Source organism: Peromyscus californicus, unplaced genomic scaffold (assembly GCF_007827085.1).
Source record: "Peromyscus californicus insignis strain IS unplaced genomic scaffold, ASM782708v3 Scaffold_20__1_contigs__length_68692818, whole genome shotgun sequence".
NCBI classification, from domain to species: Eukaryota; Metazoa; Chordata; class Mammalia; order Rodentia; family Cricetidae; genus Peromyscus; species Peromyscus californicus.
The window spans coordinates 48,000,430-48,013,921 of record NW_026294503.1 but is presented as its reverse complement, the minus strand read 5'-3'; the positions used below and the strand labels follow the sequence as shown (position 1 = coordinate 48,013,921).

The following is a 13,492-nucleotide window of genomic DNA, read 5'->3' as shown; positions in this document are numbered from 1 at the left end:
TCCTTCATAAAAGTGAATGCTAGGAAATGACTAAAGCCGCCTGGTTAAGAAGCAGCCAGCTGAACCGGGAAGAAGCTGTGACACTGTACTTGACACCAAAACCTGTTTTTCTTCTACTGTGCCCTACCTGAGGCCATGTTTGCCAGCTGCTCCACACTGACCCTTGTAAAAGAGGAACCTGCTCCAAGCTCAAATCTTCTAGCTACTAACGTTATCCAAGGTTTAGAAGACGCCCCAAGCACTAAACAGTCATGTTTCTGGTCTTTCTAGACTTCTTAGTTCTGATCCTGACAGAACCTGTTGCCTAGAGGTGGGCACTCTCTCTCTCCATTGACAGAACAGACAACTTATAATTACAAGATTACCAAAGCAGTATGGCATGGTGCAGACCTGTAATCCCAGCACGCAGGAAGCTGAGGCAGGAAGATCTCCAGTTCAAGTCCAGCCTGGGCACTACACAGTAGGTTCTAAACTAGTTGAGCTTCACTGGAGAGAGGAAAAAAAAAACGAGACAGCAGTTTCCAGCACAGACTTTCATTCAGGGCTTGGCTTCAGCTGAAAAAGAGTACAACGTCCCTCCACCGCTTCTCTCCGGATCCCGCGGGCTCTGCCACCCTGTGGGAAGGATGTGACACTGTGGCCGTGGGAGGAGCCGGCAGCGAGATGCTGGCGAGTGCGGTGGGTAAGCGCGGTGCTCCCCGCGCACAGCCCAGCGTTTCTGCCCCACACTGCAGGAGCCTGATGAGCGCTGAGAGCTAAAGGCATCAGAACCGGGCGCGAGCGTTCGCGCATGCGCCTGCCGCACCGGGCCGCCAGGCTGGAACTCCGAGTGGCCTGCTGGAGCGTCAGAGGGAGGGAGAACAGCGCGTGCGCCCGCTTTGTGGGCGGAGCCTGGGCGCGGCAGGGGCGTGGCCTTCGTCACGCGTAGCCCCGCCCCTCGGTCTCCGGGAGGCGGCAACCGCTTCTCCTTGTCTCTTCCCGGTTGTCGGGGACTGCCTCACCTCGGTTCTCGGTGACCATGGGGGACCCCAGCAAGCAGGACATCCTGGCCATCTTCAAGCGCCTGCGCTCGGTGCCCACTAACAAGGTAACGGCCGCAGGCGGGCTCGGGACCCCGCGGTTCGCTGGACCCCGGTGTGGCCACGGCCGTGGGAGGAGCCGCCCGGCCTGTGACACGTCGCACTGTGGGCCTGGCAGCCGCCGCTCCCCAACCTTCGCCAGCGAGGGGCGGAAGAGGGGGTGCACACTAGGGGCTTGGCAACGGAGTACTGGGTCCAGTGAGAGCCTGGCCAGAGGCCCTAGGGGCGCAGGGAGGGCATGGGACGTGGACATCTGGAGGATGTATAGAACCAAAGGGCAGAGCACCTGGGGACATAGAGAGGGCTGGGGCATGGACATCTGGAGATGTCTAGGACAGGAGACCAGTGCATCTGGGGGCAGAGAGAGGAGTGGGGTATGGGCCTCTAGGGGTGTCCAGAATCAGAGGCCAGAACCTGGGGGGCTCAGACAGTGAGCCGGTTCATGGTATCTGGGGGTGCCTAGGTCTGGAAACCAGAGCACCTTGACCCCAAAGCACAGACAAGGTGGGGTGGAAGGAGCAGGGAGTGGAAGTGTGTCTGACCGTTAGATAGTTGGGCTCTGAGAAAGCTGGAGAGGCATACACTCTGACTCCCGTGAGCTAAGGGTGAATCCTACAGCCACCTAGACCCAGGGGGAAGCATGTCTAGGGATCAGAACACTAAATGTGCTGGGCTCTGGGAAGGAAGGACTTCTCCCCACCATGGACCTTGTCTTGAGTGTTCTTCAGGGCTGGGGACCTGTTGGATCCTGGTCCCCATTGTCTTTTGGTGGCATCCCATTTCCCAGTCCAGTAAAGCTAAGGTTCTCTGCCCTGGCTACCAGCTTTCTGTGTTCCTAAGGAAGTCCACCAAAGTTCACCTTCATCCCTTTGGAGGTTGAGGTCCACCCCTCCAATTTTTTTCCCCCGTGAGTGTCCCCACCGGTCCCCATTGTACCTCATAACGTTTAGCATATGGCTGGCAGTGTTGTTTTGATACACAGGGTTAAGGTGACCACTTCCTTAGGATGACAGAATAGGGTGGAACCTGGAGAGTACAAAGGGCTGTCGTGTCACTGTGGACTTCCCCACCCCTCTTGGAGTTCAGTCTGGTCTCTACCTCCACCTCCAAGGAAACATCTGTTAATGAGCACAGCCACGAGTCCTGAATTGGTGGCATAGAAAGTCCTAGCATTTTACAAATTTCAGGCATTTTAGGTCTTGATGGTGGAAGGGAGTCCTAATTTTTATAGCCTTCTAGTGAAGGAAATGGTTATTTGGGGGTGATAATGTCTGGTGGGTGTAAGAAAGAGGAGACAGCTTCCAGGCACTGTCCAGTGTTGGCTGCTTTACTATTTTAGCAACAAAATAGCTTTACTATTCACTACTTTGATTTTTTTTTTCAAATTTATATTGATCTGTGTATATCAAGGACTTGCTTGTTACCACACACAAGTTTGGATCTGTAGCTGGCAGGGTGGAAAAATACATATGCTACTGCTCTCTCTCATAATCACACCAGTTTGTATTTTCTTTGAATTCATCAAAAAGACTCTGCTAAATAAGGAAAATAAAAAGCAAGAAACAGCAACCAAAAGGGAAGATGCCCTTTTTAAATAAAAAGTCAATGTTACGATACCAAGAGACACTTTTTAAGGAACCCACGTGGGCTTGCTTGCATATTAAAATTTTAGTTGGTCGTGGTGGTACATACTGTAATCCCAGCACTTGGGAGGTGAAGGCAGGAAGATCAGGAGTTCAAGGGCAGCCTCAGCTATATAGCAAGTTCTGGCCTGCCTGAGCTACATGAGACTATCTCTCAAAAAATGAAAATTACTGTCCAGCTGGGCATGATGGTACATACTTGGGAGGCTGAGGCAGCTGGATTTCCAATAGTTAAAGGACAGCTTGCTACTTAGTGGATTTCTAGTTAGTCTGTGTTACAAAGTGAGACCTGCCCCCAAATGTATGCACACACACATTGTATATGGGGGGGGGGCTGCTATGTTCTAGCTTTACCACCCTGAAGCACATCCCCTGTCCACTTTGCACTTTATTTTCGTTGTCTGAGAATGTTTATGAACTGGCTCTAACTGAAAGGGTGGTTATAACCCACAGGAATGCAGTCATTATCCTTATTCTAAAGAGCACACCTGTGGACATTTTATCTTCTGTAATATTTTTTTTTTCTGAGACAAGGTTTCTCTGTGTAACCCCAGCTGTCCTGGAACTCACTCTGTAGACCAGGCTGGCCTCGAACTCACAGAGATCCACCTGCCTCTGCCTCCCAAGTGCTGGGATCAAAAGCGTGCGCCACCACTGCCCAACTTGTAATATGATTTCTAAAACAAGATGCCAGAGTAGCTTCTGGTCATGGCTCATTGCACTTGGCTCTCCTTTATGATTTTGGCTTGAAGCCGTTGACGATTGAATGGCTTGAAGCCATGATCTGAGCAATGGTGAGAACCAGTTTGAATGACGAGAAGGACTGGGCAACAATAAACCCCCTCCCTTTAGGGGTAATACTGGGGTTTGAACCTAGGGCCTTCTAGGGTATTCTACACAAGGACTTTGCTGTTGAGCTGTATATAGCTCCATCTCTTTTTTGTTGTGGTTTTTTGTTTTTGAGACAGGTTCTCTCTGTGTAGCTAGCTTTAAACTCACTATGTATCCCCAGGCTGGCCTCGAATTTTGCACCCCACCCCCCATCACAGCCTTCTGAATGATGAAATTACAAGAGTATGTCATTATGCCTGGTTTAACAACATTTTTTAAAATGCTTCGGTTGAGGCAGGAGTTGGCAAATTCAAGGCTAGACCACATAGCAAGGTCCTTTCACAAATGAAAATTAAAAAAAAAATAAGTACAATATGTAAAGATTCATCTGAGCTTGTAAGGGCATGCCCTATAAGTAAACTTTGCTTTGTAGGGCTATAGGCCTGATGGTGCTGTATACTTTTAATTCCGACACCTGGAGGGAGAAGCAGGAGGATCAGGAGTTCAAAGTCATCTACAACTACAGAAAAAGTGTCATCCAGACTGAGTTCCAGGAGACTGTCTATAAAGGGGAGAGGTTATTAAAAAAAAAAAAAAAGGAGCCCTAAAATACAGAAGTCAAACAGACAAAAGGGAGGCAACTAGATTTACTTTATTTGGAATTCGCTGTCCAAATTCCCTTGGATAGGATGATAGTCTGCTTGAGTGAATGGTCTCGGAGTTACATAGACTGCTCTCGGGGTTTGGTCCGCACTGTGTTCCATTGCCCTGTAAGGCACTGAGGACACTCACTCCGAAGGTATAGACCTGGCACATGCCTTCAAGGGGCCTGCAGTAGGGGATGAAGAATAGAAGTGGGGCTGGAGAGATGGATCGGCAGTGAAGAGCGAGTGCCGCTCCAGCAGAGGACCCGAGGTAGGTTCCCAGCCCTGTGGCAGCTGGCTCACAACCGCTTGTAATGCCAGTTCCAGGGCATTCAATGCCTCTGGCCTCCGAGGGCAACTAAGCATGCATACACACACATACAACTAAAAATAAAATAAATCTTTTAAAAAGTAGGTGGGGGGCCGGGCAGTGGTGGCATATACCTTTAGTCCCAGCACTAGGGAGCCAGGGGCAGGCGGGTCTCTGTGAGTTCGAGGCCAGCCTGGTCTATAGAACAAGTTCCAGGACAGGCACCAAAACTACACAGAGAAACCCTGTCTCAAAAAAAAAAAAAAAAAAAAAAAGTAGATGGAGGGAGGCTGGGAAGATTGCTCAGTGGTTAAGAACACTTATTGCTCTTACAGAGGACCTGGGTTTGGTTCCTGACACCCACAAGGTGTCACAACCATCCATAACTCCAGTTCCAGGGGTTCCAATGCACTCTTTGGCCACTACGGACATCAGGCACACATGGTGCACAGATATATATCTATGACATTCATAAAATAATGTTTAAAAGTGGGTGAAGGACTTCATGTGTTGTGCTCACTGATATGGGAGACACTGGTGAAATGCTTAGGCGTAGGTGCCAAGAGCACAAACCACTTAGGGTCCAGTGTAGCTGAAGACAACTTTGAATTTCTGATCCCCCTGCCTCCACTTTCCAGGCATGCCCCACCATTCCTTCTCTGGTTCCTGTGTCTCAGCTCTGATGTTCGATTGTTTCCTTATTCTCTCTATAATGATGGCGAAGGCCAGCTATTAATTTGTAAAATGCAGAAAATAGAGAGGTCATGCCCTTGTTTGAAAAGCATCAAGAATTTTAACACATTCAGCCTGGCACAAGCCCGCTAAGGCGGCAGGAGACTTTCCAGGAATCATAGGCAGGGGAGCAGCTGAGGCGATGAACCCCCTTCCGACAGATTTTGGGAAGGCATTAGCATGGCTGTCATTTCCCTAAGAAAATTCTTACCACCAGGCCAAACACCGTCAGCCAAAAGGTGTTTCTTGTTCTCCGTGCCGTGCAGCAAATTCTCCTTAGAAAACCACAGCTCTACTTTTGTTTGGGATCACATGTCAAAGCACGGCCCAGATCCATTTCTTTCCCCCAGGGATGAGTCTCAGCTTGCCTGCCCTGGACTGTGCACAGCAGAGCTCTCTGCCACCCCTCCCCAGGGGGCCATGTCCTGTCTTTGACCCTGCGTAGAAAACCTTGTCTTACACGATCACCTAAAGCCATACGATCACATAATGAGCTGTCCTGCCCACTGGGCCGTGGGGCCGGGGACAGCACAGGATAGGAAGTGCACAGTAAAGTCAGGCGAGTGAGCAAGGCCCAGGCCACTCGGTGTCCCCTCGGGGAAGCCCTTTACTTCCGGCACTGTTTAATGTCTGTGTCCATCTCTCCCCACGCAACAAGCCCCTCCCAGGCCAGCATGTGGCCTGGCGGGGACCAGGTCTCGGTATGCACTGGTGGATTGATGATGCCCTCTACTCCTCTGTACCTTGGCTTCTGTCACAGCGTCTGACACGTAGCCCAGTGAGTCACTCTCCGTGCCCGCTGTCACTCCACACCCTGTCCTTGGGCTGCCTGAGTCCAGCGTGCTCACTTCAGCAGCTTGTAGTTTCTCTTGTTTCCCGAGGCCAGAAGCAGCTTTTCTCCTGAGGGTAGTTTTTACTTTATAAAATGTGTCTAAAGTGTGTTGAGGGAGAGCTGAAAAAAAAATTAAAGATAATTTCCTGTTTGTGGAAAATCTGTAGTTGCTATTCTGACTTGAATTAACTATAAACGTTAAATTCCATGGAAGACACTGTGTAATTATTTATTTATTTTGTGGTGGGGGTCACATCAGTACCATGGTATGCATTCCATGGCCTGCTTGTGTAGATCACAGGACAACTTGAGGGATTCATTTCTTTCCTTCCATCATGTAAGATCCAGGAATTGAACTTAGGTCACCAAGCTTGGCAACAAGCACCTTTACCCACTGAGCCCTCTCGGTGGCCCAGCACTGTGTATCTTTAAGTAGCTCTGTGTGCGTGTTATCAGATAGTGTTTTCTCATCGTCGTTGAAGGGTCTGGTGGCAGTTTCTGAGCTGGCAGTAAGTTGGTGTGCTGCTGTTTACTCGGTTAACAAACGTTTCCTGAGTGCTTACGAGAAAGGACTACTTGACGACAGTCCGTGGGAGCTAAATATCCAGAGCTGTTGAGCCAGTACTAAACACCTGTGCTAATAGAGAAAGCAGGTGACAGGGAAGGCCCGGCCCTGTAGGGATGCACAGTGCCCACAGAGCAGAGGACACATTCTGTCGTTGTGACCTGTGTGTCTAATAGTTCTCAAAGTGACCTGGATAAGGGGGTTGCCGGGTTTCAGAGAGGCGCGTTGGAGTAACTCCCAAACTTAGCATCTTCTATCCACAGACATGTTCGCCCCCATGGATTCTGAGGTCAGGAACGGGAGTGACTTGGCTGGGCAGGTGTGTCATGGCTGTGATGCTGCAGGAGTCATCTGAACAATCGCTCCATCTGCTGGTGTGGGCAGGCCTCCACTCTCCACAGCTGTTCAGCCAGGGCCTCACCCAGCTCCTTGCCACTTGAGCCTGTCCCCGGGACTGAGTGTCCTTGAGAAAGTGTATCTGGTTTCTCCCAGAGGCAGTGACCCAGTGGCGACGAGGCCAGAGTGTCTTAGCCTAACCTCAGAAGTGGTAGATCATCCTCCCACCTCATGCTACAAGGCACCTTGGTAAAGTGAAGCAGAGATTGCACAGGATATGAGTATTAGGAAGGGGAGGATGATCAGGCATCTGGCTAGTGTACTCTGCTTCTCGGGCAGAGAGAGAATCACACCCAGAAGCCTGCTATGTGGGATACAGCCGCTTGCCCAGGGGATGGTCCCAGCAAAGCCACATTCCTCACTGGCGTGCTAAGGGTCCCAACTGAGCTCAAAGATAAGCGGTGTTTGAGAATCTATAGTCTCTTTACTGTATTTAATTAGTGTAGTTATATATCACTATCATTGTTATTATTATTATCATTATAAAAGAAATGTGAGAATTTTGAAAACCTAGGTGACATCTTTTCTTTTCCTGTGTGTGTATGTCCATGTGGATGTGTGGGCACACGTGTGCTGGTGTATAAGCACATGTGTACACGTGTGTGTGGAGGCCAGAAGAAGACCTCAGCTGTCATGCCTCAGATGCCATCCACTTTGCTTCTTTGAGGCAGGTTCTCTCACTGGCTTGCAACTTGGTGAGTAGGCAAGTGTCTCGGCCTCCCTAGCAACGTGCGACCACAGCCAGCTGGTCCCCGCCCCCGTGGGCTCTGGGGATGGACTGCAGGTCTTCATGCTTGCAAGACCAGCACCCTGGGGACTGAGTTTCCCCAGCCTCTAACGGCCAAGGCGTAAGGTGTCAAGGCTGAGCCGCCTCCGTCAGTCCTGCACGCTGGCCTCCTGGATGACTCATCCGCTGATGTCAGTTAGTTGCTAACCACATCAAATGTTTTTTCTCTCAGGTGTGTTTTGACTGCGGGGCCAAAAATCCCAGCTGGGCAAGCATAACCTACGGGGTGTTTCTTTGCATCGATTGTTCAGGGTCACACCGGTCACTTGGTGTTCACTTGAGTTTTATTCGGTAAGTGAACTTTCTTCCCCTCGCTGGCTGGGGAAATTTCACTGTTACGTGGATGTATACGGTACTCGTCTCCCCGCTGAAACAAATACCCGGCAGGAATAATTTAAAGGAGAAAGTGTTAGTCATCTGCTTTTGTCTGAGACTCTGGTTCAGAGTGTTTGGAATGTACTATTGTGTCCTTGTCTCTTTTTATTTTATTATTGTTATTATTACTATTATTATTATTATTATTACTAATTTCTCGAGACAGGGTTTCTCTGTGTAGTCCTGGCTTGTCATGGAACTCACTCTGTAGCCCAAGTTGGCCTTGAACTCAGAGATCCACCTGCCTCTCCCTCCTAAATGCTAGGATTAAAGGTGTGCATCACCACCGCCCAGCTTCTTTTTATTTTTTTATTTTATTTACTTAGTTCATTTTTATTTTTTGAAACAGGGTCTCACTATGTGTAGACTAGGCTTGCCTTGCAACTGACAGAGATCCGTCTGCCTCTGCTTTCCAAGCACTGGGGTCAAAGGGATCACCGTGCTTGGCCCCTTATCTCTTCTTTAAATGTTGAGGGAGCTAATGGCCAGTCAAATTTATTTATTTATTTGTTTGTTTGTTTATCTGTGTATCTTTGTGGTAAGATATGTAATTTGTGTTTCTTCATGTACAGCTCAGGGGTCTTAAATGACTTGACTTGCGTCTGTCATGCCTATCTTAATTGTTTTTGCCTTCTTATTAGTGGGCATTGAACCTAGGGTCTCATGCTTACAAGGGAAATACTTTACCACTGAACTGCAGCCCCAGCCCTCCACCCATCTACTTTAACATTTAAAAATTTTTATTTATTTTTATGTGTATAAATATTTTGCCTGCATATATGTCTGTTCATCCTGTATGTGTCTGGTGTCTATGGAAGCCAGAAGAAGGCACCAGATTCCCTTGGAACTGGAGTTACAGAAGGTGAGGTGCCATGTGGGTTCTGGGAATCAAACCCAGGTCCCCTAGTCCTCTGCAAGACCAGTGATCTTAACCACTGAGCTATCTCTCCAGGACCCTCTTCCCCAACTCCTGGAACTCACTTTATAAAGCAGGTTGGCGTTGAATTCACAGAGGTCTGCCTGCCTCTGCCACCGGAGTGCTGGGATTAAAGGCCCAGCTGTGCTGGCTGGTAAAACACCATCTCCAAAAGCAATGTAAGGAAGAAAGTTAATTTGGCTCAGGGTTTCAGAAAGAGTCCACAATGGTGAAAAAAATTTTCCCAGCAGGAAACGAGGCCAGCCTGACCATCAGGAAGCAGAGAGAGGCCAGGAAGTGGGGTGAGGTTATAAGAACTCAAAGCCCGCCCGAGTGACACCCTCCAGCAAAGCTCCACCTCCTAAGGGTTACATAACCTCATAGCCTCCCCAGACAGCAGCACCACCAGCTGGGACCAAGGACTTTAACACAAGAGCCTGAGGGGACCCTGACTAAACCCCACACCTCATGTGAGCAGAGTTGGGGTGCTGCTTTTGCTGGTTCATTTCCCTTGGTTCACTCTTACCAAGGCTCATCCATTTTTCACAGTCAGGATTCCGTCCTTTGATGAGGCTGAATAATACCCCAGTTACCTGTGAACACTGACTTGCCTTTCTGTCCAGCTATGCATAGACTTGGGTTGCTCCCACACTGTAGCTCTTGAGTAAAGCTGCCTTGAGCATGGGGGTACACGCATCACACTGGGAACTGTTCTGAGTCCCCTTGGGCCAGGACCCGCAAGTGCAGTTGATGGCTCGGGTGGTGATCCTGTTCCTCCTGTTTGAGGAAGGTCTTCCTTTCACAGAGTGGCTGGCCATCTTACATTCCCACCAGCAATGCACCAGGGTTCCAATTTCTGCTCATCTTGTCACTCGACTGCCTCCTATTGAATTTATTCCTCTTCTTCCTCCTCATTTCCATCTTCCTCCTCCACTTTCTCCTCCTCCTCTTCATCTTCTTTTTTCTTTTCTGTGGTGCCAGAGACTAAACCATGGCCTCACGCATGCTCGACCCTAGGCCAGTACTCCCTCTCTCCCATCTTCTCTCCCTCCCTCCCATCTCCTCTCCCTCCCCCCCTCCCTCCTTTTTTAATTAACAGTCGTTGGGTATGAGGTGAATCCCCTGTGACTAGCGCTGAGCATCTTCTCATGCTCTGTGGCCCACCTGAGTGTCTTCTTTGAAGACTTCCTGTTCCAGTTCTTGCCTGGTTTAGACCGAGTTGTTTATTGTGTTGGGTTTTCAGAGTTCTCTTTCTTTGCTGTATTTTGAGCCCCTATAACAGAAACAATTTGAAACTATTTCCTCCCGTTGGATGGTTGTTTCTGTACTCGATTTTTTGATACACCTGTTGGAAACTTTCCTGAAGTCCAGTTAGTGTGAGTCTTTCAGATCCTTCTCAAAGAATGATCTCCGAACACACCGCAATGAGGTTTTATCCTGTTTTCCCCATAGTTTTATAGTTTTAAGTCTTACATTTCTGCCTTTGACAGTTTTGAGTTTTGGTTTTGTTTCTTAGCCAGGGTCCTGCTATCTAGCCCTGGCTGTTCCTAGAATTCGCTCTGTAGACCAGGCTGACCTCAAACTCACAGAGATTCATCTGCCTCTACCTCCTGAGTGCTGGGATTAAAGGCATGAGTTAATTTTTGTTTATGGAAATAGCTAAGTGTATAATAGCGTGTGTGTGTGTGTGTGTGTGTGTGTGTGTGTATGTGTGTGTGTGTGTGTGTGTGTGTGTATGTGTGTGTGTGCAGGTGTGTTGGTGTGTCGGTGTGTGAGCTCCCTTGGGACAGAACCAAGGACCTTGTAGGTACACAGTGCCACAGCAATGAATGCTAGGCAACTGTTTCCCAGCCTCTTTGCACTTTTATTTTGGGCCATGCTTTTATACTTTGCCTGGGCTGGCCTTGGACTGACTCTGCGCCTTGCCCAGGCTGGCCTTGAACTGGAGATTTTCCTTCCCCAGCCTCCTGAGGCACTAAGATTACACACGTGAGCCAGCAGCACCACCAGGTTTACTTTTAAAAATGTTTTTCCCAGCCGGGCGGTGGTGGCGCACGTCTTTAATCCCAGCACTCGGGAGGCAGAGCCAGGCGGATCTCTGTGAGTTCAAGGCCAGCCTGGGCTACCAAGTGAGTTCCAGGAGAGGTGCAAAGCTATACAGAGAAACCCTGTCTCAAAAAACCAAAAAAAAAAAAATGTTTTTCCCATATTGGTCATTAGCTGTTCGTATATGGTACCACATCCTGTCCAAAGCAGGGGAAGGCCCCTCCTTCTGCCTGGGGCTGTTCTGTCCTTTTCTCCTTTCCAGGTCCCCTCCTTATCATCTGGCCTGTCCTCTTATTCACCTCTAAGGCACATGCCCATGTACATAGTTCCAGGAACTCTGGTAGGAGGAGGACTGACCTGGACCAGGAACCTGGACAGCTGGATCTGTTGGGCCTGTGCAGGTTCAACCATGTGCCTTTTAAAGGTCAGATAAATGTAACTGTATGAGTCACACAAATGGATGATTCAAAAAATAACAACTAAAAAGCACTGAGCCAAAGGGCCACTGCCTGTGCTGTGGACAGGAGAAAATCCAGGGCACTTGTTACCCAAAACAATCACTGCTGAGTTTAAGGCTAGCCTGGTCTACATGTGAAATCCAGGCCAGCCAGGACTATACGAAAAGACCCTGTCTCAAAATCAAACAAGCGGCCGGGCGGTGGTGGCGCACGCCTTTAATCCCAGCACTCGGGAGGCAGAGCCAGGCGGATCTCTGTGAGTTCAAGGCCAGCCTGGGCTACCAAGTGAGTCCCAGGAAAGGCGCAAAGCTACACAGAGAAACCCTGTCTCAAAAAAAAAAAAAAAAAAAAAAATCAAACAAGCAAACCAACCAGTCATCACAAGACTGGCAAGGTGGTACATGCAAGGAATCCTAGCCCTGGGGAGGCAGAGGGCATCACTTGATTCACAAGTCCAAGACCAGCCTAAACAACCTCATGTCCCAACTCAAAAGGGAGAAGTCCAAGCAGCCCCCACATATGTAAGCGAGGCGTGGAAGCTCCTGCTCTGGGTCCCTCCTTCTTCCTCTCCCCCAGCCAGCCACACATGTGCACACTGATGAGTACCGGCACACGCAGACAGTCAGAGCTCTGGCACGTGATCACCATGAACAGTGTGCCATGGTTGGTATATTTAACCAAGTGGAGTTTGTGTTTTTAGGTTGAATTTCAAGGTAGTGGTTTTTACAGAGGACAAAATAATTTCTAACCTGTCTTTGGTCGGCATCCAGCGAAGCAAGTTAGGAGTGTACGTATAGACACCAGACATGATACTTGGGGCCCAGCATTAGCAGTGGCTGGAATTGCCCTGGCCCTGCCCAGCACCCAGGGTGGTGCTGTTCACAGGACTTCTCATCCTCAGCTTGTGACCAGCTCAGACTCAGCTGGGTGCCTCTCAAAGGACTCAAGGGAAGAGCCTTGGCCTGACACTAGCATGGAAGGGGACACTTGGCCTTGAAGGGAGCATGCTCGCACGCTGGCACGATGGCACGCTCGCACACTGGAAACAAATGACCTGCCACGGCACTCCTTGGGACTGTCCGCATCGTTCGTCCTGGGGTTCCTTCCCATGGTGACTGTGGGAAGTCTTCGTTAGCATTCATTCCAATACTCTACTTAGAAAAGTGCTGGGTTCAGTAGCCATTAGTAAAGCAAGGGAGACCGCTGTCTCCTTACCTCATAGGCCACCTTCTTGTTACCCGTTGGTTAACAAGAGCCCTTTTTTCTCAGCACTCAGCTTTCATAGGACCCTCTGCAGGGTGGCAGTTCTTCCTGTGGGAGTGAGTGCTGCCCAGAGCTCCTGGAGGTTGTGCTCAGGCCTCCACCATCAGAACCTTTCATTGTGGGAGTCCAGGGTTCCAAGGGAATTTCTTTTAACCTGGTTAAAGATCCATACTTAAAGGAGCTGGAGAGATGGCCCAGCGGTTAAGAGTACTTGCTTCTCTTGCAGGAGACCCAGGTCCAGTTCCAAGCACCCACGTCAGTTGTCTCAAGCACCTGTAACCCCAGCTCCAGGGGATCCATAGGCATATATGTGACAAATACTCATACAACACACATGTACATAAATAGAATAAATTTTAAAGGAAAAAAGAAGGGGCTGGAGAGATGGCTCAGTTGCTGCTCTTCCAGAGGGCCCAGGTTTGGTTCCCAGCACCCATGTGGAGGCTCACAACTGTGTGTGACTTCAGGGGATCAGACTCCCTCTTCGGGCCTCCAAAGGACCAGGCATACATGGTGTACAGGCACACATGCAGGTAAAGCACCCACACATAGCAGCCACAGTGCTCACCCCGAGCTCCAGTCCCACCCACTCTTTGGGGTTTTTGAAACAGGCTC

General features: G+C 49.4%; 1 protein-coding gene across 2 annotated transcripts in view; it reads left to right on the top strand.

Moving 5' to 3' along the window:
* The first annotated feature begins 915 nt into the window (after positions 1 to 915).
* Arfgap3 (ADP ribosylation factor GTPase activating protein 3) overlaps positions 916 to 13,492 on the top strand; it is a 46,571-nt gene continuing 33,994 nt past the window's right edge. The window contains exons 1-2 of one of the 2 annotated variants that reach the window (XM_052748478.1): positions 916 to 1,087; positions 7,992 to 8,110. In XM_052748478.1, the coding sequence (XP_052604438.1) occupies positions 1,019 to 1,087; positions 7,992 to 8,110 (188 nt within the window). In that variant the 5' untranslated portion in view covers positions 916 to 1,018. The remainder of the gene's footprint in view (positions 1,088 to 7,991; positions 8,111 to 13,492) is intronic. The other variant, XM_052748479.1, reaches the window with a different exon arrangement.